Source organism: Piliocolobus tephrosceles, chromosome 1 (assembly GCF_002776525.5).
Source record: "Piliocolobus tephrosceles isolate RC106 chromosome 1, ASM277652v3, whole genome shotgun sequence".
Taxonomy (NCBI): domain Eukaryota; kingdom Metazoa; phylum Chordata; class Mammalia; order Primates; family Cercopithecidae; genus Piliocolobus; species Piliocolobus tephrosceles.
Window position 1 is genome coordinate 144,671,982 of NC_045434.1, and position 24,706 is coordinate 144,696,687.

The 24,706-nt window shown below is 40.3% G+C and overlaps 1 protein-coding gene and 1 non-coding gene across 3 annotated transcripts in view; both read right to left on the bottom strand.

Moving 5' to 3' along the window:
- The window catches only part of AK5 (adenylate kinase 5), a 279,140-nt gene that overhangs the window by 123,999 nt on the left and 130,435 nt on the right, over positions 1-24,706 (bottom strand). For both annotated transcript variants that reach the window (XM_023209150.1, XM_023209155.1), the window contains exons 7-8: positions 17,092-17,182; positions 9,251-9,327 (exon numbers count right to left, since the gene is read on the bottom strand). In XM_023209150.1, the coding sequence (XP_023064918.1) occupies positions 9,251-9,327; positions 17,092-17,182 (168 nt within the window). The remainder of the gene's footprint in view (positions 1-9,250; positions 9,328-17,091; positions 17,183-24,706) is intronic.
- LOC111541607 lies at positions 6,615-6,676 on the bottom strand. Its single transcript, XR_002731319.1, has one exon. It is a non-coding gene; the product is annotated as a U7 small nuclear RNA (small nuclear RNA).

Below are 24,706 nucleotides of genomic sequence, written 5' to 3' on the forward strand. Positions count from 1 at the left end.
AATTCAATGTATATACAAATACATGCATTCAATTGTATAAATTTCCCCATTATCACTGCTTTTGGTGCACCTCACAAATTTTGTTAAATTTTCATTTTCATTTAGTTCAAAATATTTTAACATTTCTCTGGAAGTTTTTTATTTGACCCAAGTGTTATTTAGAAGTGTGTTGTTTAATCACTGGGTATTTGAGGATTTTCTGTCTTTCTGTTATTGAATACTAGTTTAATTTGACTGTGGTCTGAGAGCAGACACTTCATCATTTATATTCTTTTAAACTTGTTAAGGTATGTTTTATGACCCAGAATGTAGTCTTGGTGAATATTCCATGTGAGCTTGAGAAGCACGTGTATTCTGTTGTTGTTAGATAAAGCAGTCTATAGATGTCAGTTATATCCAGTTGACTGGTGGTGTTTAGTGGTATTATTGAGTTCAACCACATCCTTATTGATTTTCTTCTAGTTGGACCTACCCATTTCTGATAGAGGAGTGTTGAAGTCTCCAGCTATAATAGTGAATTCACTTATTTCTCCTTGCTATTCTACTAGTTTTTACCTTATCTGTTTTGATGCTTAGTTGTTAGGCACAAACATATTAAGAATTATTATGTCCTCTTAGAGAATTAACCTCTTTATCATTATGTAATGCTTTAAAAAATCTCTGATAACTTTCCTTCCTCTAAATTCTGCTCTGTCTGAAATTAATATAGCAACTCATGGTATATCTTTCTCTATTTACTTTTAGTCTATATGTGTCTTTATACTGAAAGTGGGTTTCTTGTAAACAACATATAGTGGGGTCTTGTTTTTTGATCCATTCTGACAATCTCTGTCATTTGATAGGTGTGTTTAGACCACTGAAATTTAAAGTGATTATTGATATACTTGGATTAATATATACCATATTTGTTACTGTTTCCTATTTGTTGCTTTTGTTCTTTGTTCTTATTTTTGTCTTGCATTTTTTTTTCTGCCTTTTGTAGTTTTAATTGAGCATTATGAGTCTTTTTCTCTCCTTTATGAGCATACCACTTACACTTCTTTCCTCACTTTTTTAATTGATTGTCCTGGAATTTGCAATAAACATTTGCAACTATTTCAAGTCCACTTTCAAATAACACTCTACTGCTTCATGGGTAGCGAAAGTACCCTGTAATATCAAAACATTCCTAATTCCTCCCTTCTGTTCTCTGTATCATTGCTCTCATTTATTTCACTTATACGTAAACATGCATACAGAATCATAAGCATATATAATTAAATATATTGTTGCTATTATTTTGAACATACTCATCTGTTAGATCAGTTAAGAATAAGAAAAATGTCTTTATTTTACCTTCATGTATTCTCTCATGCTCTTCCTTTCTTTATGTAGATTTTAATTTCTTAAGTATGTCATTTTTCTTTTCTTTTCTTTTCTTTTTTTTGTTTGAGACAGAGTCTTGCTCTATCGCCTGGGCTGGAATGCAGTGGCACGATCTTGGCTCACTGCAACCTGTGCCTCCTGGGTTCAAGCAATTCTCCTGCCTCAGCCTCCTGAGTAGCTGGGACTACAGGTGTGGACCACCATACCTGGCTAACTTTTTTCGTATTTTAGTGGAGATGGGGTTTCACCATGTTGGCCAAGCTGGTCTCAAACTCCTGACCTCAAGCAATCTGCCTGCCTTGGCCTCCCAAAGTGCTGGGATTACAGGCGTGAGCCACCACACATGGCCCTATATCATTTTTCTTTTCTTTAAAGAAGTTCTTTTAACATTTCTTGCCAGGCAGGTCTGCTGGCAACAATTTCCCCCGATTTTTGTTGATCTCAGAAAGTCTCTATTTCTCCTTTACTTCTGAAGGATAACTTTGTCGAGTATAGGACTCTAGGTTGGTGCTTTATTCCCCTCTTTCAACACCTTAAATATTTTATTCCATTTTCTTCTTGCATGCAAAGTTTCTGAAAAGAAAGTAAAAATGATTTTGATCTTCACTCTACTACAGGTAAGGCATTTTTAAAATCTGGCTTCTTTCAAGATTTGTTTCTCTATTTTTGATTTTCTGAAGTTTGAATATAAAAGCCTTTTGTTTGGGGGCATTTATCCTGCTTGGTATTTTCTGAGATTCCTGGATCTGTGGTTTGGTGTTGTTCATTAATCTAGGAAAAATTTTCAGTTAATGTTGCTTCAAATATTGCTTCTGTTCATTACTCTCTTTCTTTTCCTTCTGGTATTCCCATTATGCATATGTCACATCTTTTGTAGCTGTCCTACGTTTCTCAGATATTCAGTTCTGTTTTTTCAGTCTTTCCCTTTGTTTTTCAGTCTTGAAAGTTTCTATTGTCATATCCTGAAGCTCAGAGATTCTCTCCCCAGCCATGTGCAGTCTATTAAATGTACCCATCAAAGGCATTCTTCATCTCTATTACAGTGTTTTTGATCTGTAGAGTTTCTTTTTGCTTCTGTGTTAGAATTTCCTTCTCTGCTTACATTATCCATTTGTTCTTGCATGCTGTCTACTTTTTATCATTAAAGTCTTTGGCATATTAATCATAGTTTAAAAAAATTCCCATCCTGGGCAACACAGCAAGACTCATCTACACAAAAAATAAAATTAGCCAGGCATAGTGGTGTACATCTGTAGTCCTAGCTACTCAAGAGGCTGAGACAAGAGGATTACTTGAGCTGAGGAGCTCAAGGCTGCAGTGAGCTATAATCATGCCACTGCACTTCAACCTGGGCAACAGAGCAAAACTCTGTCTCTAAAAAATAAAATAAAATATTCCTGGTCTGATAATCCCACATTCCTGCCATATATGACTGGTTCTGATGCTTAATCAGTCTATTCAAATAATGTTTTTTCCTTTTGACATACCTTGTAATTTTTCCTTGACAGATGGACATGATATACTGAATAAAAGGAACTACAGTAAATAACCTTTAGTAATGCTGTGATAAAGTATGGGGCCGGGGACTTGTTCTACAGTCCTATAATTAGGTCTCAGTTTTTTGGTGAGTCTGTAGCCCTGGACTGTGAACTTAGCCAGTGCTTCTCGATACTTCTTCTCCCTTTGGGTGGGACAGTATGGCTAGAGAGGGCTAGAGTTGGATTTTCTCTTGCTCTAGGAATGTTAGGCCCTGGTAAAATAGTTTCCTCTGAGGGTCGGCCCTGTTAAGAAGAACAGAATGCTTTAGCATATTTCAAAATGTTTTTTTTTTTTTCTCCTCCCACTGCCAGAAGACTGAGGGGAATTTTTTCAGATATTCACTGTGAGGACCTGGCAAAGCTCCTGGAGGTAAAACTTACAGAAGTATGGGGTCCCATGACTGGATCTCTCTCGGATTTTTAACTCTCATATTGTCCACACTGAATCTCCAGCTGTTGTCACTGTTCAGTGTTTCTAGCCCCGGTACAGGCTTCCACAGACGTTTTTGCTTGTGGGTTTCTGTTTGGGTAAGTTGTGATTCTCTGATTGTCTCTCCAATCTTTGGTGCAATGGTTTGTCCTGTAACCTCACTTCTCTGACAGACCTAAGAGTGATCGTTTATTTTTCAGTTGTTCAGCTTTTTACTGGTTGCTAGGATAGAGCAGCAACTTCTAAGTGCCTCACATGCCGGTCCAGAAATCAGAAGTGCTCAGACAACTGGCATTCACTTAGTTGAGGAAGTGGTGGCCTCTGTCAGCTATAGAAGGCTATCTTGAAAAGTTCAGTCATATTTGAAGGAGGGAGGGTAGGGAACTCACATTTATGCAGCATTTGTTCTGTACAAGGTACCCTGCACTCCCTACCTCTGACAACAGTACTTCTTTTTTTTTTTTGAGATGGAGTCTCATTGTCTCCCAGGCTGGAGTGCAGTGGCGTGATCTCGGCTCACTGCAAGCTCCGCCTCCTGGGTTCACGTCATTCTCCTGCCTTAGCCTCCTGAGTAGCTGGGACTACAGACGCCCTCCACCACGCCCAGCTAATTTTTTGTTTTTGTTTTGTATTTTTAGTGGAGACAGGGTTTCACCATGTTAGTCAGGATGGTCTCGATCTCCTGGCCTCATGATCCACCTGCCTTGGCCTCCCAAAGTGCTGGGATTACAGGCGTGAGCCACTGCTCCCAGTCAACAGTACTTCTAAGTGGGATTGTCACCACCATTTTCTCGAAGGGAAAATTGAGGCTCAAAAGGGGCTCAGTAAGATAAAAACATCACACATTAAGTAGAAGAACTGGAATTCATGTTCTTGGCTTTAAACTAATGGGCATTTGTTAAGCGTATGCCATATGCCAGGCTCCATGGCACGCACTGAGGATGCAGAGAGCAGAACAGAGTACCTGAAATGCAAGGTAACATTACAACACAGAGTATCATGGGCCCCCGAGAAGGTGAACCAATCCTGTGACAAGAGAAGTGTTTCCCAGAGGGGAAGCTTGGTCTTGATGTTGCATGAGTAGAGGTCACATGGGACAGAAGCAATAGGGTTGGGGAAGCTTCCATGTAGAGAAAAGGGACTGTGCAAACATGATCCATTCGAGGGAACTGAGAATGGCTTTGTGTGGCTGGAGCAGTCAGTGTGTTTTGATAACTGGCAATGGATGAATTTGGAGAAAAATGTAGGGGTCATATTCAGATTTGAAAGTTTCTATGAATCTTCTAAGAGATTCCAGTTTAATTCTGAAATCAATGAAGAGCCAAGGAAAGTTTTAAGCCATGGAATGCCATGATTGTGTGTGCTTTCAGGAAGATAATTTGATGGGTGAGCAGACGGAGGGAAGGAGACTAGTTAGGAGGCTGGCCCTATGGTCCCAGGGAGGAAGGCTGAGGGTGTGAACCAAAGCACAGGCAGTGGAGTGGGAGCAGCAGCTCCTGCAGAGGAGAACTGAGTAGCTTCTGATCAAACTGATGTAGGAAGAGAGAGAAAGGAAGGAGGCTAGGAAGACGCCCTTGTGTCTGGCTTGGGCAGCTGGAGAATGGTGGTATCATTCACAGAAATAGGAAGAACAGAAGGGAGAACAGATTTTGTGGGGGAAGATAGTGAGCATGGTTTTGGACATGTTGAGTTCAAGACGCACATGGGAAATCCAACTGGTGTTACTTAGTAGTCAGACATATGCAACAGGAGCTCACCAGGAAGCTCTAAGTGAAGTCAAAACCATGGCTGTGACTGAGCCTCTCACAGGAGAACATGTGCAGTTAGGAGAGAAGAGGCCATGGTCAGTATGCTGGCGAGTGTCCACAGTTAAATAATGGACTGATGGAGAGGAGTTTAGCAAGGAAACCAAGAATGAATGAAGCGAGAACTAAGAGGGAGGGATCACATGGAGGCAGGTGCTGCAGCCTGTGGTTAGGAGCAGAAGCTTTGTGGCTGAGACTGGCTTGGTGCTCACCAAGCCCATCTCTCCCTTCCTGGGCACATAAATAAGCTCCATTTCTCAGCCTCTTTGCATCTAGGTAGAGCCAGTGACTAGGGTCTACTGAATGCTACTGAATGTGAGATGAGGTAATGTGCAATTAAATGCAGGTGCATCTTCCTCAAGTTCTTCTCCTTCCCATCCATTATCCCTTTGGAGGTCACATGTAAAAAGAACTCTGGAAGGAAAGTTCTCAGATTTTGAGTTTTATTAATTATACCAGCACAAACTAGTCTATCTTTCCTGCTCTTGGCTCTGGAGTCACACAGCTGGATTTGAATCCTAGCTCTACCTTTTGAATCCTGGCTTTACCTCTTGTCAACCGTGTGGCCTTGGGTTAACTTCTTAATTTCTCTGTGCCTCAGATTCCTCATCAGTAAAATTGGGATAATAATAATATAGTTGTCTGAGGATAAAATGAGGTAATAAATATGAAGCACACAGACCAATATTTAAATCTCCAGAAATGTTGAAAGTTAACGGAAAGAATGTCAGAAATGGGGGAATGGTTCACGACAGGAGTCAAATGCACCCTGCTGCCTATTTTTATACGGCCTTTCAGCAAGAATGAATTTTACATTTTTAAATGGTCAAAATAAATGACACGAAAATTATATGGAATTTGAATTTCAGTATCCACAAATAAAGTTTTACTGCAACCAAGCCACATTCATTTACATATTGTTATGGCTGCTTTTGCTCAACGATGGCAGAGTTTGAGTAGATGCAACAGATACCTTAAGGGGCCACAAAGCCTAAAATATTTACATTATCTGTTCCTTTACAGAAGAAGTGTGGTGATCCATAGTATACAGTGTCAAATGAAGCAAAGGTCAAGAAAGATAACTAAAAAGGGTTAACTGGAATTGGCAAAAGATTACTAGTGAGCTTGTTAACGGCTTTATTGGAGTGGGGAAAGTGGAGAATAGATTCTGGTGCCAGGCAAATCAATGTTTGATTCCTGACTCTACAACTTGCTAGCTCTATGGTCTTGGGAAGTCAGCTAACTTTTGTGAGCTTCAATTTCCTTGGCAGTAAATTAGGGATTAACAGAGTTTACTTCCTGAGTTATTGTAAGGATCAGCAGTAATGCATGTAAACCATAAAACACATTCCCGGTTTAGGGTAAGTGCTAAATAAATGCAAGCTTTTGTTTCATTTAATCTGTTGCAAACAAAATTGTCATTCCTTTATAGGAATTGCATTTTCACTTTTTAATTTTTTAAAAGAATTTTTTTTTCTGAGCTTTCCAGCAAAAACTAGAAAGCCTGCTAGACAAATTCTAAAAGAGCTGTAACACTATGTTTTCACTTTTAATATTTTAGTTTTCTCTTCCATCTTCTGCTGGTTTATGTTACATTTTAAGTCACTGCTCAAATCTCACCTCTTTAATGAGGGCATACCATTTAATACAGACCATCCTGATTAATGTGGTAATCTGTTCCTCCCCCAGCATTCCTAACCCCCTTACCCTGTTCTACTTTCTTTTCTCATAGAGTTTATCACTTCTGACATTCTAGAAAACTGACTAATTTACTATGTTTATTGTTTACTCTCTGTCTTCCCCACTCTGATGTTAACTCCTTGCCACAAGAGCCCTTGCTTGTTTTACGTAATTATATTCTAAGTGCCTAAACAGAAACTGTTACACAGTCGGTGTCCAATTAATACTTGTTGAATGACTAAATGAAAAAAGAATAGATGAGGATTTAAAAAAAATCCAGCTCAGGACTGGATATGTTCCTTCCACCTTGGGACTGGGACTCGTCTTATTCATCTCTGTAAAATTCTCAACTATTATCTGTTAAAATATAACCTTGGCTCCATCCCCTCCATTCTCTCGTTCTGGAATTCCTTTTAGAATATGTTGAACCAATCATTTTATCCTCAATGTCTCCTAAGTTCTTTCTCATATTTGACAACTATTTAGCTCTGTGTTTTATTCTATGGCAATTTCCTCTACTCTATCATTAAGTCCCTTTTTAGCGGCATCTAGTCTACTATTCAACTGTTAATTGAATTTCTATTTCAATGACAATATTTTTGTATGTGCCTATAATGCCTGTTTCTTCCCTTTTTCTTTCTTCTTTTCCATTTGTTCATGTATTTGTTTCATGGCTTCTAATCTTCCCTTTCAATATTTTGGATATCCTTATACTATGATTTCTTCTAGATTTTTCTGTTCTTTCTAGTTCTTGGGGGTGTGGAGTCTTCCATTTCTTTAACTAGCTGACTTCCTTGTTGTGGATCATTTCTTTGTGCAGTCTGTAATTTTAGATTGTAAGTGGTTGTTTTGCATTAGCCTCTGCTGGGGTCTTACGGGTCCGCAACTGAAAAGGCTCCCAGTACATATCACTGAATGGCCTGTCTTTGGAGGCTAGGATGCAAGGCAGTACATTGTGGCAGAGGCAGTACAACCTCTTTCTTTTGTAAATTGCCCAGTCTTGGGTATGCTAGAGAATGTGCCCTAAATTCACATCCCTACTGTGAAACTATTTATATAACCTTGGGTAAATTACTCTTCTAGTCCCTATTTTTTCATCTGTGATATAGAGATAATAATTCCTACTTTCTAGAGATGTTGTGAAGAATTGGTGAGTTAATATAAGAAACTCGGCACAACATTTTGCATGTAGTAAGTGCTTAATAGATGTTAAAAATTACTATAAACATGTGTAGCTATTATAGCACTTGCCAACATCATCTCCTTGCTTTGTGCTATAAGGAAAGAACTTTATACTCAAGAAAATAGCTTCTGAATATGTATATGAAATATACAGCCAGCCATTACATGGGGACATTGGCCAGATCTGTTTGCTTTACTTGTGATGAATATTAGTTAAAGATGGGAACAAAGCCTCCCCCAAGAACATGTTCACTTGGCTTTTAGCCATTGCTGAGGAGCACTGATGAGAGGCAGAAGAAAGTTTTGTACATTTTTCTTTTTTAAAAATAAAACCTAATTAGGGGGTTGGCTCATTTGCCAACTATTTTGGTTCATTAAAATATAGCAGCAGAGAGAGTTCTTCTGCTGAGAGGAAAATGACCCAGAAAAATGTCTTCAGTTTTATTCAAAGAGAAAATGTATTTAACTTATTGGCTATGCTTTCCTTGGTCATCATTCCCTTCCACAGGTTAGTGATATAATTTGGCTCTGTGTCCCCACCTAAATCTCACCTTGTAGCTCCCGTAATTCCCACAAGTTGTGGGAAGGAGTCAGTGGGAGATGACTGAATCATGGGGGTGGGTCTTTTCCATGCTGTTCTGATACTGAATGGGTCTCACAAGATCCGATGGTTTCAAAATCAGGAGTTTCCCTGCACAAGTTCTCCCGTTGCCTGCTGCCATCCATGTAAGATGTGACTTGCTCCTCCTTGCCTTCTGCCATGATTGTGAGGTCTCCCCAGTCATGTGGAACTGTGAGTTCTCCATTAAACCTCTTTCTTTTGTAAACTGCCCAGTCTCTGGTATGTCTTTATCAGCAGCTTGAAAATGGACTAATACAGTTAGCAATAAAATAGCAGAGCCCTGAACCTGTAGCTGATGCTCAGTAAATATTATTAGTTTATTAGTGGGAAGGGATAGAGACACAGGCAAATTCTTGGGCAAGAGAACCTCATTTCTATCCCATGTTAACTTTCGATGATAAACCTTTCTTTAATTCACTGTGTTTTGGATCTTTGGATAAGGGAGTGTCAAAAAGCCAAACTTAGTGAATGAAAGCTGTAGACTACTGTAATTTATCATGTAATATGTTATCAGTTATCTGTATATATTTCACAAAATGGGTTTTTATAATTCAAATTTTCATAAAACATTTACAAAGGTTCAACTTAAAAACATTTAAATAAAGAACTATTTTTAGATTTTAATTACCTGATCTTCATAATCAGATCCTGTATCAATGATCTCTCCTGTGTCCAATATCATCGAAGGATCAAGGTCACTTGAACCTAAGATTACGAAAGAAAAGATAAGTGGATGGAGGTTGTCATGTATGTTTCTAAAGCAAACCGTCTCTCATTAGGTTTCCATATTTTCCTACGTTACATTAAATTCACAAACATTTCTGGACTCTTCTCATCTGCCAGGTACAATGTTTTGCTGGAGATTGAAAATGCAGAGACTCTGGAACTGTCTGCATCCTTAAGAAGAAAATACTGTGAGGAAGAATAATTTCTCAACAAGAGGTTATTACTAAAGGTTCAGCAACCCAAGAGAGTGAGCTACTAATTCTGACTAGTAGTAGAGATGATGGTGGAGTTAAGATTCTTCATCAGGTACTAATCTATGACCTTGAATTTTGACGGTAAATGCAGGTTGTCCAGGAGGGGGAGCAGTTTCAGGATTTGCAATAACAATGGAAGAAGAAGGAACACCATGAGCAAAGCACAGAGTGGGAGGAGAGTAAGGGGCTTCCAGAAATAGGAAGGGCTAAGTTTGCTTACTCCATGAAAACTTGAGTTTTTCCTCAAGCCTTCAGGTCATCTTAGTTGCTGAAGGTAAGAAGAATCAGGTTAACTTAATGTATGACTAGAGAGATTATTTCCCTTAGGTACTACAGGTTTCATTAAATCACTTACCCATTAATCCCCGAGGCTCAGACTTAAACTGGTAATTTTTACAGTGGGACTTCTGAAGCATAACTGATTCATCATTCTCATTTAATAACTCTTTCCTGCTGGGAAATATATATCATCTAACTATCCAGAAAGACTGAATTCAGTGCTGCCCATAAAATATTATATATCCTGTGAAAAAACATTGTTTTACTGTAAACTTGGCCTTGGCAAATAATTCTTAGTCAGAATATGCAATGAGTAATGCACAACGAATATACATTTTTAAAAAATGTTAAGCATCTCATACACTTCTCAGATATAGACCTGTCCCCGATGTTGCTTTCATATTTTCTTTCAAAATGAGTCGGGGTATGTCCTTACACAGTCGTTTCTCATCTCTTCTCTTTTTTCTCCCTTCTTTTCTCTCATCATTGTCCCTGCTGTCTACCAACTTGACAAAGTAATAGCCATTACCAAATTGATTAAATTCTAAGCAGTAATGCCAGTGTTTACTGTGTTTATGTCTTTACATTTTTTTAAAGGATGATGAAGTTTTTCAAAATGGACATATTAAACCATCAAACCACTTTGGAAAAGTAATCATAGAGTTGCCACTAAGAGTTGCATAAGTGTGTTCAGAACAATGCTGGGTTATGCTAGTCACACTGTCAGCACAGCCCTTGCCAGACCACTGTTCATAAGGTGGTTGCTGGAATGGAGTTGGCAAGAATATCCACCATGCTGTTAACAGAGATCAGAAGGGAGAGGTGGGAAGCTTTAATTTACATACATATTTTGAAATTAGTGGGATTATATATAATTTTTCTACCTTTGAACTTTTGGCATTTTTTTCAAATAAAGAATTTTGCAAGATGTATCTTGGGGCCAAAATACTTGGCTGTCTTAAAGCCCAGTTTGAAGGTCAGTTTGCACTTATGTTGTGAGGCAGTAAGTACCAGAAAAAAAAAAAAAAAATATATATATATATATATATTATATATATATATATTTTACATCATAAGATAACAGACATTTTAGAACTACCAGGTCGGTGCAAAAGAAATTGTGGTTTTGGCCATTACTTTCAACGTCTATTTCACAGAATCCCACTTCTCATTTTAGAAAAGAGGAAAATGAGATGCAGAGAAGTTACAAAACTTGGCCTACGTCATGTAGAAAGTGCCTGAGACCAAAGGCAGAGCCAGTAGCTCCTACTCTCTTTCTAACACACCATGCTAACTCCAAATTCTAAGCAGGGGCAATCAAAATGGGTTTATGGGTTTATACAGATCCCCCCTTTTGCTATAATGCTCTACAGGAAATGACCTGGAGGAGCATACTGTCAAGTCTGTGTGCTGAGAAGATAAGGAACAGTGAATGGTTCATGATGACGCAGGTCACAGGGTGGCTGTGGAAATGGAAGAATCAGAAGTGGAATTAAGGAGTCTCATTCAAGCTGGTAGCAATCAATGCTGCCTTCTAGGTGGCTGCTATTGACAGCATCATTAAAGATAACACAAATTTTAGCTGGTTTTCATTACTTCCAAACTGTGATTATTATCTGCCACTGACTAGTGGAAGTGGTGATAGCTATTGGATTCAAATGATACCTTCGCTTCACCTGTATTTACAGTGATTCATGTGGAGTGAGTACTGTGATTTGAATGTGAAATCTTATTAAACATAGAGCTGATTTTAGTACCTGCATCCTACTTATTTTATTTAATTAGAAACCATTCTTTCCATTGTTTTCAAAAAGGACAACGTGAAGGGCTCTTAAACAACTCAGTTAACAGATATTACACGTGAATACTTGAAAACAGAGCAAGATAATTAGACAACTACCTTCAGCAATGGTAGAATGAAAAGACCTTAGTTTAAAAGAAAGCTTCATGCTTATAAGTAAGAAGAGATTGGATTTCCTAATCAATTTTTTTTTTTCTTTTTTCGACGGAGTCTCACTCTGTCACAATAAAATGCTTTTAACAGGAATTATATTGTATCATTAGGGATGAAATTTCTTGAAACATTGTTACTCCTGGCAACAGTATTAATATATCATAGGCGGCAACAGACAAAGGATATCATTATCAGCTTGGATAATGATTGAATGGCTTTCATTTTCTTTTAGCCTTGGTTTCTGGGTTTGCTGGAAATAGTATCTTTAGTAACAGTCTAAGGTTTGACACACAAAATAGAGGGAAAATACAGACAAATGTACACATTACTGCCTTCTTTCGCTGAATAATTTAACACACAAAACAACTGCAATGATCTCGTTACTCAAAAAAGACAGCAAAATTAGGATGTTATGAAAAAGTGATCATGTAGCTTTCATTTCCCCCTAGTTTGAATTTTTCAATTTCTTTTCAGATTTAAAAATATTCCTTCTATAGATGACAGAGAAAGGTAGGAGCTGAAATACAGAACCCCAGAGGAAGCACCCAGGGCTACTGGTTTTAGAATGGCCTTTGGAAATATTATTTTCAAGTTGGCTCCTTAAATTTCAGTGGGAAGATGATACAAATTGGCTTTAGAGGTATCAGAGGCTAACCATATGACTTTCTGGGACAACGTTTCATATGTTTTTCCTCCTAGTGGATCTTTAACTCCAAGTTGTAGGAAAATCCTCCTCCCACTTTGAGTACCCCATAAAGACACTCTTACAATTGCAGAGCTTCTTAAGCAGTGAAGGGTGTCTGTGAATAAAACTCCTCCAACCCTTAAACTGCACCCTCTGAGGAAAGCAGTTTCTCCCTTGTCCTGTCTCTCACAGGGTAGCTTACAGTTTAATTTTCATTAACAGTTTCATTACAGTTTAATTTTACGAAAATTAAACTGTAAGGGTTGTGTTTCATCTCTGAACCTAAGAACAAAACTTAGAAGGTACATGTGTTCGGTGCATATGTACCAAATGAGTAAAAATGAAAGGACACATCCACTTTACCTTTACAGTTCTTGCTCTCATTGATCCATGCTACAAACATTAAAAGACTCCTATAAGTGCCTGACCTGCATTAAGCACTAAGAGTCCAGCTCGAATTCCACAGGCATGGAAGGGTTCATTACAATGTGTAGGAAGAGCACTGTATTTACTTGGAAAAATATCCTGATGGTATTTGGGACTAGAACTCTTTGAGGGATCTGGGTGTTCGTGGGCTGTCCTGGGTGAGAAGGGGAAGCGGGGAGTTTTTCAGTTACTCCAGGATAGGGTTGGGGCAGGGAGGAAGGCAGGGAGGGAGAAGACCGCAGAAGTAGACCCAGGAAAAGGGGGAAAAGTTGTATTGTGTAAGATGTGGTTTCTTCCCACGAGCCCTCAAATCCACTGCAAAGACAGGAACTCATAAACAGCCTTTTCAATGTGAAAGCCACATACTTTGCACACAGAAACCATTTATTCTTCAGAACAATCCTCTGGGGTAGCTGCTATTATTATTCCATCTTTATAGATAAGGAGATGGAGGCCCAGAGCAGTTGAGTGACACAGCCAGATGGCTTTGCTAGTAAGTGTTAGTGGAGGGCTCCATCGAGGGGGAGACACTGCAGATAGGCCTTGAGGAAGCCGACGATCAGAGCAATGGTAGTCTCTAAGAAAAGTCCTGGTACACCTGTGGGTCACAGCGTCCTATTCAAGGGCCTAATCTAGTCTGGGGTGGGGTCTGAGGAAGTCTCCTTGAGAAAAACACCACGTTTACCCTGAGGCACAAAATAGAATCTGGCCAGGTGCAGGATGGGGCTCTATGGGGTTGGGAGAGTGAAGGGATGCAAATGAAGAGAGGTGTTTTCTAAGCAGAGAGAAGAGCAGGTGGAAATTGCCTAAGGCAGGAAGGAACTTGAGGTATTCAAGGAACTGGGGGAAGCTGGTGCCAGTGACGTGGGGGAGGTGATGTTGTTGCAGTAACAGGACCACTGCAGGAAAGAAAAGGATTTGGGGCTTTCTTCTGTGCTAAGGGTACTGGTGACCAGCCTGCAGGAGTCATTGAAGGTTTTGTTTTGTTTTTCAGAAAGGCAGAATGATTAGAGCTGCATTCTGTGAAGATCCCCATGGCAGCAGGAGATTCATGACAGACAGGAGAGGCCAGGGATGAGGAATGACAAAGCATTTGGTGACTGCGGTGGGAATAGAGACAAAGGTTTGGATTCCCAAGGTGTCCCTGCGGAATGATGATCAGTGTGGAGTGTGAGGGCAAGAACACTTCTGCCTGGCTCCCTGGAGAAAGGTCGAGGTGAGAGAAAGAGAATTGGATGCCATTGATGGGAGGCGATATGGGAGCTGTGGAGCAGCTGAGATTCTGCAGAAAGAGACTTGAGAGAGAAAAAAACAGTGGAGGGACCAAACCTGGAGGCTGACAATTCACAGAGCAGAGGCCACGGATATGACTTATTTATTGAGTGAGTCATCAACATATATAAGCCAGGAGATTTCACCATTGTTCCTGGTCTGGTTTGATCCGGTCTGATATGGTCTGGTCTAGTTTGGTCTGGTCTGGTCTGATTTGATCTGGTTTGATCCGGTCTGGTCTGGTTTGATCCAGTCTGGTCCGGTCTGGTCTGGTTTGATCTGGTTTGATCCAGTCTGGTCTGGTTTGATCTGGTCTGGTCTGGTTTGATTCGGTTTGGTCCGGTTTGATCTGGTCTGGTCTGGTTTGATCCGGTCTGGTCTAGTCTGGTCTGGTTTGATCTGGTCTGGTCTGGTTTGATCCGGTCTGGTCTGGTTTGATCCGGTCTGGTCTGGTCTGGTTTGATCTGGTCTGGTCCGGTCTGGTCTGGTCTGGTTTGATCTGGTCTGGTCTGGTCTAATTTGGTCTGGTCTGGTCTGATCTGGTTTGATCCGGTCTGGTTCAGTTTTGATCTGGTCTGGTCCGGTCTGGTCTGGTTTGATCTGGTTTGATCCGGTCTGGTCTTGTTTGATCCAGTCCGGTCCGGTCTGGTTTGATCTGGTTTGGTCCAGTCTGGTCTGGTTTGATCCGGTCTGGTCTGGTGTGATCTGGTTTGATCTGGTCTGGTCTGGTTTGATCTGGTTTGATCCGGTCTCGTCTGGTTTGATCCGGTCTCGTCTGGTCTGGTTTGATCTGGTCGGGTCTGGTTTGATCCGGTCTGGTCTGGTCTGGTTTGATCCAGTCTGGTCCGGTCTGGTCTGGTTTGATCCAGTTGGGTCTGGTTTGATCCGGTCTGGTCCGGTCTGATCTGGTTTGATCCGGTCTGGTCCAGTTTGATCTGGTTTGATTCGGTCTGGTCTTTTTTGATCCGGTCTGGTCCGGTCTGGTCTTGTGTGATCTCGTTTGATCCGGTCTGGTCTGGTTTGATCCGGTCTGGTCCGGTCTGGTCCAGACCGGATCAAACCAGACCAGACCTACAGAGACAGTACCCTGGAGCTACACAGTATCTGCCTCCTGTAGGGGAGGCACCCTTTACTTCTAGTTTACTGCACTTTATTCACCAAGGGCTGTTTTAGAGGAAACAGTTTTATTCTAAGGCTGAAGCAGAAACCAGCTTTCAGGAGGTCTCAGGAGTGGAAGAGTTAGCGGGAGTTGAGGCTGTAAGCACAGTCTTCTGTATGAGCTCTGAGGTACACAGAGGAGAAAGTAGACACCTGGAAACTGCCGCTAAGGCTCAGGCACTATGCACTTTACCAAGGGGACCTAAAGAGAACGTGGACACAGCACCTGTCCTCAGGCAGTTTCCTATTGGTACAAAAACCAGCACAGTTGCATCACCGCAGGGCACAAGGCTCTCTAGTGGAGAAACACCACACAGTGCTGGGTGTCCCAAAGAAGGGGCAGCTTAAATGAGCCACTCCATCCCACTGTATTAGCAAGCTGAGGATATCTAGCAGTTAGATATTTGTCGTTAGAGGTAGTCATTTCTTTTTTTTTTTTTTTTCTTTTAGATGGCGTCTCGCTCTGTTGCCCAGGCTGGAGTGCAGTGGCGCGACCTAGGCTCACTGCAAGCTCTGCCTCCCAGGTTCACACCATTCTCCTGCCTCAGCCTCCCGAGTAGCTGGGACTACAGTCGTCTGCCACCACGCCCGCCTAATTTTTTTGTGTGTGTGTTGTTAGCAGAGATGGGATTTCACCGTGGTCTCGATCTCCTGACCTCATGATCTGCCTGCCTAAGCCTCCCAAAGTGCTGGGATTACAGGTTTCTAAAGCATCTTCTAAATAAAATATTAACTTGAAAAGCACAGGAGTCATAGTATTTTTCAGAACAGCAGTAGTCATGTTTTCATAATCTTACATGATTCTTAATATTTCATCTTTCCTGCAATAGGCCAACTTTTTATAAACCTCATCAGAAAGTTAGGCAGATGAGTTTACATCAGTTATCTGTGTTCTGTGGGTCTGCCCAGAAAGATCACCACCTTACTCTTGTAATTCTGTCTCTCTTTGAAGCTACCGTTAGGTGGCTTCAAATAGTGATTTAAAATGTTAAGTGTTTAGCCTATTTTCTTTACGGCCCCAAACTTTTGGTCTTTACCCTTTGAGGTCATTACTCAGAAGAAAGAAGGTCAGGACTGAGACTAAGATTGGAGAGTCATCCACATGGAATTGATGTTGAAGCCACATGTGACAATGAGTTGACTCAGGGTCAGAGTACGGAAAGAATGAGAGGAGGGTCAGGACAGAACCATGAGTATTGCCTACATTAGGAAGTATGATTACTCTACATCAGTGTCCAAAGTCAAAGTTCCACGCAAGAGCACTTAGGAAGAGAAGAGGTAGGGTCACACGGGAGCTGTGGGTTGGAATGGGAGTGGCTACCAGATTGGAGGGGATGCTTTATTCAGGCAACGAGGGAGAAACCTATCGTATGAGTTAGGGGGTCCTGGAGATATTGTAAATTTTAATTGTTGTACAAAGTATGGGTTAGGTTAGATATTTTTCTATTATAGTAACATAGGCCCTATGTTACACTGTGACTACCTGGTAATTTACATGTGCAATGACTGGAAGAAAAGCAGCAACCATAAGGAACAGATTTATAGCCCTTCCTCTCTACCTTGTTTTGTACTTTTATTTTTACACCAGAAAGTATGAGACTTCGTCATCCTTCAAACCTTGCAGCAGTTTGTTGAGCTTCATCCATTAATACAAAGCCCCAGACATTTGGCAGGTGATCACGGCATACTGTTGTCTAAAGGACACAGTGACTTACCTGCTGCAGCCTCTTTGTTTGGAAACAACTTGTTGTCAACTGCCATGCTGATGTCATAGAACACCTCATCCTCATCACGGTCGGCATCAAACTGGGGGAAATCAGGACAGACAAGTTTGGAATGTGAGAATGCACAAATTAGTTAATTCAAAAATATAATGAGCATCCATCACACAACTGTATCTCTAATGAAGCAGAACAACAGGAATTAAAGCATTTGAGTCTTTAATCAGACATTTAGAGGGTTTTAAGCCCAGACCTCCTATCGAACAGAGAATAGTATTCGGGAGTAAATGTACAGTCACTTATGGTTAAAAAATGTGTAATGTTTTCTTAATTTATGGGGCACATTTGGAAAAAATAACTGAAATTTACCTTGTGGCTTTCTGACTTCATTTTTCTAATTTGAAAAACATGAAAATATTTAGTTCTAAATAGTAAGAGGAAAGATGTTCTAACCTTATTGTTTAAAAACAAAACAAAACAAAAAACAAAGAGGCTGGGCGCAGTGGCTCACCCCTGTAATCTTAGCACTTTGGGAGGCCGAGATGGGCAGACTGCTTGAGGCCAGGAGTTCGAGACCAGCCTGGCCAACATGGCAAAACCCCATCTCTACTAAAAATACAAAAAAATTAGCCAGGAATGGTAGCACATGCCTGTAGTCCTAGCTACTAGGGAGGCTGAGGCACGAGAATCACTTGAACCCGGGAGGCAGAGGTTGTAGTGAGCCAAGATGGTGCTGCTATACTCCAGCCTGGGGGATGGACTGAGACTCTGTCTCCAAAAACAACAACAACAACAACGAAACCTCCAAACCAAATTTCAGATACTATACTAGATACAGTATTATAGATGTAGTCTACGGATTCTACAGATTTAGATGTAACAAAAATTATAGATTTAAATATTTATTTTACCATTCTCTAAAATTTACAAAATTTTAAGTATTTTAAAATGACATAGTTATATCTATGAATTCTCTATTTTCTGAGTTTTTCAGTGGTTTGTTAACACATTTTTGTCTCTTCAGTTTTTAAAAATAGCTTTACTATGACAAAAACAAGCAACGCAGAAAAGACTCCCTATTCAGTAAATAGTGCTGGAATAACTGGCTAGCCATATGCAGAAGACTGAAGCTGAATTCCTTCCTTACACCATATACAAAAATGAACTCGAGATAGATTAAAGACTTAGATGTAAAACCCAAAACTATAAAATTCCTGGAAGACAACCTAGGCAACACTATCCTGGACATAGTAATGGGCAAAGATTTCATGACAAAGATACAAAAAGCAATAGCAACAGCAGCAAAAATTGACAAGTGGGATCTAATTAAACTTGAGAACTTCTGCACTGCTAAAGAAACTACCAACAGAGTAAACAGACAACCTACAGAACGGGAGAAAATATTTGCAAACTATGCATCTGACAAAGGTCTACTATCCAGCATCTTAAAAAGAACCTAAACAAATTTACAAGAGTAAAACAAATGCCCCTATTAAAATTGGGCAAAGGACATGAACAGACACATCTCAAAAGAAGACATACATGCAGCCAGCAAGCATATGAAAAAAAAGCTCAATATCACTGATCATTAGAGAAATGCAAATCAAAGCCACAATGAGATACCATCTCATACCAGTCAGAATGACTATTATTAAAAAGTGAAAAAATAACAGATGGTAGTGAGGTTGTGTTGGTGGGAGTGTAAATTAGTTCAACCATTGTGGAAAGCAGTACAGCAATTCCTTGAAGAATAAAAGCAAAACTACTATTTGACCCAGCAATCCCATCACTCGGTATATACCTGGAGGAGTATAAATCATTCTCCCATAAAGACACATGCACGTGAATCTTCATTGCAGCACTATCCACAATAGCAAAGACATAGAATCAACCTAAATGCCCATCAATGACAGACTGGAAAATGGAAATGTGGTACATATACACCATGGAATACTATGCAGCCATAAAAAAGAATGAAGTCATGTCTTTTATGGGAACACGGATGGAACTGGAGGTCACCGTCCTTAGAAAACTAATGCAGGAACAGAAAACCAAATACCACATGTCCTCACTTGTAAGTGGGAGCTAAATGATAAGAACTTATGAACACAAAGAAGGAATCAATAGACACTGGGGTTTACTTGAGTGGGGAGAGTGGGAGGAGGCAGAGAAACAGAAAAGATAACTATTAGATACTGTGCTTAATACCTGGGTGATGAAATAATATGTATAACAAACCTCCTTGACATCTGTTTACCTATGTAACAAACCTTTACATGTGCCCCCAAACCAAAAAGAAAAAGAAAAAAGAAAAAAATAAATAACATGACAAACAAAAATGAAATAGCTTTACTGAGTTCTGAGTGATATACAGTTAACTGCACATATTTAAAGTATGCAGATTATAAGTTTTAAAAATTGACAAGTGGGACCTAATTAAACTAAAGAGCTTTGGCAGAGAAAATATTCACAAACTACACATCCAACAAAGCCCGCCTCGGCCTCCCAAAGTGCTGGAATTACAGGCGTGAGCCACTGCGCCTGGCCCAAAGGTCTAATATCCAGAATTTATAAGAAACTTAAACAATTCAACAAGCAAAAAACAAACAACCCTATTAAAAAGTGGGCAAAAGACATAAACACTTCTCAAAAAAAAGACTTGAAAAAATGCTCCACATCATTAATCATCAGATAAATGCAAATCAAAACCACAATGAGATACCACCTCACACCAGTCAGAAGGCTATTATTAAAAGAGACAAAAAAAGATAGATGCTGCAGAGGCTGCAGAGAAAAGGAAATGTTTTTACTATCAGTGGGAATACAAATTAGTTCAGCCACTGTGGAATGCAGTTTGGGGATTTCTCAAAGAACTTAAAACAGGTTCTTTGACCATTTGACCCAGGAATTCCATTACTGGGTATATATCCAAAGAAAATAAATCATTCTACTAAAAAGACAAATGCACTCATATGTTCATTACAGCACTATTCACAATAGCAAAGACGTGGAATCAGCCTGGGTCCCTAGCAATGGTGTACTGGATAAAGAAAATGTGGTACATATACATCATAGAATAAGACGCAGCCATAAAAAGAATGAAATCATGTCCTTTGCAGCAACATGGAAACATCTAGAAGCCACTATGCTAAGTGAATTAGCACAGGAGCAGAAAACCAAATACCACATGTTCTCACTTTTAAGTGGAAGCTAAACACTGTTTACATAGGGAGATAAAGACGAGAACAACAGACACTGGGGGCTGCTAGAGAGAAGGAGGGGGACAAGGTTTGAAAAACTACCTATTGGGTACTGTGTTCACTACCTGGGTGATGGCATCAATCATACTCTAAACCTCAGCAGCATGCAACATACCCAGGTAACGAATCTGCACAGGTACCCCCAAATCAAAAGTTGAAATTATATTTTAAAAGACAAATTATAAGTTTTGACATGTGTGTACACCCGTGAAACCATCATAAAAATAAAAATTGTTAACATACCATCACCCCCCAAAGACTCCTCTTGTCCCTTTGGAATCCCTTTTCCTTCTCTTCTCCCCAGGTAACCGTTTATGTGCTTTCTGTAACTACAGATTATTTTGCATTTTCTAGATTTTACATAAAATGAATAATACAGTATGTAATATTTTTTGTCTGCGTTCTTTCACTCAGCACTATTACTCTGAGATTCATCAATGTTGTTATATCCTTAGTTAATTCCTTTTCATTATTCATTAGTATTCCATTGTGTGGATACATTGTTAAGCCCAACCTGGATATCCTTCATCTCAGACTTTGTAGTTTTCAACTCTAAATATTTGATCTGAGCCTTTAAAAAAATTTTCCATGTCTCCATTTAAGCTTTTGAACATCTGAAATATACTTACAGTTACTTTTAATGTCTTTCTCTGTTAATTCTAACATTTGTGTCAGTTCTGAGTCAGTTTCGGTTGATTTTTTTTACCTCATTATGGGGTATATTTTCCTGTTTCTTTGCATGCCTGCTAATTTTTTCGGGATGCCAGACATTTACAATTTGACCTTGTTGAATGCTGGATATTTTTGTATTTCTATAAATATTCCTAAACTTTGTTCTGGAATGTAGTTTAGTTACTTGGAAACAGTTTCATCTTTCAGGTCTTGCTTTTAAGATTTGTTAGGTTGGATCAGAGCAGTGTTTAGTTTAGGGCTAATTATTCCCCACTGTTGAGCAAAGCCTCTCCCCAATGTTTTGTGAATTATAAAGTTTTCCAGTCTGTCTGAAGGACACTGGCACTACTCCAAGCCTGGTGTGAGCACCAGGTACTGTTTCCTCTAATCCTTTTGGATGTTTTTTTTTTTTTTTTCTCAGCATCAGGCAATTTCCTCCTGTGCATGCAGAAGAGCTAGGATTTGAACTTGGGATGACTGACACTTTTCTATTCTACCAGGTGGCATATGATCAATATAGTAAGACAAAGGCAGCCGTTCTACTCCAGTAAGTGTTAACACAGCTCTTCTGTCTAAAAGCAAGGGGAGAAAACCAGGCAATCATTACGACAGACACACGGTGGCCACTGAATAACTGATTGGGCCCTCTGCATATTTCCAGAGTTATCTGTGCATCTCTCTCATCTCTGATACTTTTTTCCTGCAACTCTAGCCACCTCGATTTCTTGGACTCTCAGCTCCATCTCCTCAACTCCTGGAGTCCACCAGCCTCCAAAGGGTTTCATTTTTCCTGCACTGTGGCCTGGAAACATCTCCAGGCTCTGAAGCAATCACAGGGCTCACTGCATTTGTTTGCCTTCTACCAGGGACCACTTCATTGCTTGATGTCCAGTGTCTTGAAAACTGTTTTCTTAAATAGGTTTTCTTTCTTTCTTTTTTTTTTTTGAGACGGAGTCTTGCTCTGTCGCCGGGGCTGGAGTGCAGTGGCCGGATCTCAGCTCACTGCAAGCTCCGCCTCCCGGGTTTACGCCATTCTCCTGCCTCAGCCTCCGGAGTAGCTGGGACTACAGGCGCCCGCCACCTCGCCCGGCTAGTTTTTTGTATTTTTTAGTAGAGACGGGGTTTCACCGTGTTAGCCAGGATGGTCTCAATCTCCTGACCTCGTGATCCGCCCGTCTCGGCCTCCCAAAGTGCTGGGATTACAGGCTTGAGCCACCGCGCCCGGCCAATAGGTTTTCTTCTGTTTATTTTTTTGACTGTTTCATGTGGAAAAGAAAAATCTAGTCTTTTCTATTCCAACTTGGTGAGAGGTGGAAGCCTCAACCCTTTAGCTTTTATTCTTATTTATTATTATCTTGAAGATACTTCAGATTATTTAAGTAATTTATTCCTTTATATTTTCCTACTGAACTATTTCATTATTTGGGAAAAGCTAGTGAGGGAAAAGCTAAGTTAGAAAGTTATTTCCCTACCTCCCTTTGTACTGTTAAAGCACGTCTGTATAATGCTTCAAAGTGCTTTCACTATGTCACATCAACCTCTGGGAAAGGTGAGGCAGACTGTTATTTCTACTGTACTTTTTTTCCCCCAGAGGTTGCTAATTTCTTTATTTTTTTCTTAAATAAAATCAATTAATGTCCATTATAAAAGCTTTAAATCCACAGTAGGGTAAAAATAGAATGTTTGGGAACTCTTTGCACTTCCCTCATTTAATTCTACTCCACGGAATTAACGGTGGTTAATATTTTCCTGTTTATCCTTTCAGAACTCCATATGATCGGTGAGAACGGTGTTATATAAAACATCTCAGCCAGGCACAGTGGCTCACGCCCGCAATCCCAGCATTCTGGGAGGCCAAGGTGGAAAGATCGCCTGAGGGCAGGAGTTCGAGACCAGTCTGGGCAACAGCTAGACCCCATCTCTTATGTCTTTCCTTATGCTTTTCCTTGGACATTTCTTTATTGTATTTCTTCCTCTTTTTACAAAACCTTTGACTTATCTGTTTATATGTAATGCCAAATTCAAATGAGAGTGCTAGGCTCTCCTGTATTGTGGGGTACTTGTTTAATTTAAACTTTGCCTGGAGAGTGTCCACGAGGGATTTGCTGACGAGTCTTTTCTTGAGCTATTGGTCCTCATTTTCCCTTTTCCTTTCTTTTTCCTGTTCATCTTCCAGCTCCTTTTCCATGTCCTCTCCTTTTTCTCCTCTCTTTTCACCTGCTTCTCCTCCTCCTTCTCTCTATTTCTGCTTTCCCTTTCGTTCATATTCACTGTCATTTCATTTGATTGCTCTGCATTTTGATCCCAAGGCATAGCTGGTTGTTTCTATATAACAAGGTCTATGGAATAAAATCAAGCCCAACTTTTTAACTATGTGAAGTTATCACCATCTTCCAGCCATTGCTGATTTAGGCCCGTGATTGTCTTGCTTTGGGTCTTCTCTCTTAGAGGCTCTGTTTTATCTTTATTTATTTTTTGAGATGGAGTCTCACTCACTCTGCTGCCCAGGCTGGAGTGCAGTGGTACCATCTCAGCTGACTGCAACCTCTGCCTCCCAGGTTCAAGCAATTCTCCTGCATCAGCCTCCCAAGTGGCTGGGATTACAGGCACGTGCCACCACACCTGGCTAATTTTTGTAATTTTAGTAGAGATGGGGTTTCACCATGCTGGTCAGGCTGGTCTTGAACTCTGGCCTTAAGTGATCCACCTGCCTTGGCCTCGCAAAGTGTGGGGTTACAGGTGTGAGCCACCATGCCCGGCCTGTTTGATTTTTAGAAATAAAAAAATTATCAGCACCAGATGGTTTTACCTCAGCAAAGTCTTGAATTTTCAGGCGCGTCTGAAATATCAGGCACTCTCTTCACCTTGAAAAACTTTCTTCTCACACTTCTGGACAGAAATCCTTTCCTGGATTTCCTTCTAAGTCAATGGCTGCTCCTTCAAAGCTTTCTTTATTGCTCTTCTTTCCCCTACTGCTCTCTGACCCTCCTTATTTCTACTTTATAGGTGAGGAAATATTTACCCAGAGATTTTATGACCTTCTCAAGTCATACAGCTAATAAGCAGAAGAGCGAGGATTTGAACTTGGGATGACTGACACCTTTCTCCTACCACATGCCATACGATCATTACAGTCAGACAAATACAGCCAGTCTGCTCCAGTATGTGTTAACACTGCCCTCCTGTCTAAAAGCAAGGGGGGAGAAAAGCAGGGACTGTTAGGGAAGATACAAGGTAGCCACAAAGGTACAGTGAGTGCCGTCTCAATGCACTGCTTTTCACATCCACATATGCTGGCTGTTTGTCTTTTCCGATATCTGTTAGTTATCATCAGTCTGGGGCAATATCTACTAAGAGGCGGCCAGGCGCGGTGGCTCATGCCTGTAATCCCAGCACTTTGGGAGGCCGAGACAGGCAGATCACAAGGTCAGGAGATGGAGACCATCCTGGCTAACATGGTGAAACCTCATCTCTACTAAAAATACAAAAAATTAGCCAGGCGTGGCGGAGGGCGCCTATAGTCCCAGCTACTTGGAAGGCTGAGGCAGGAGAATGGCGTGAACCCGGGAGGCGGAGTTTGCAGTGAGCCGAGATTGCGCCACTGCACTCCAGCCTGGGCAACAGAGCGAGACGCCATCTCAAAAAAAAAAAAAAAAAAAAAAAAAAAAAAAAAAAAA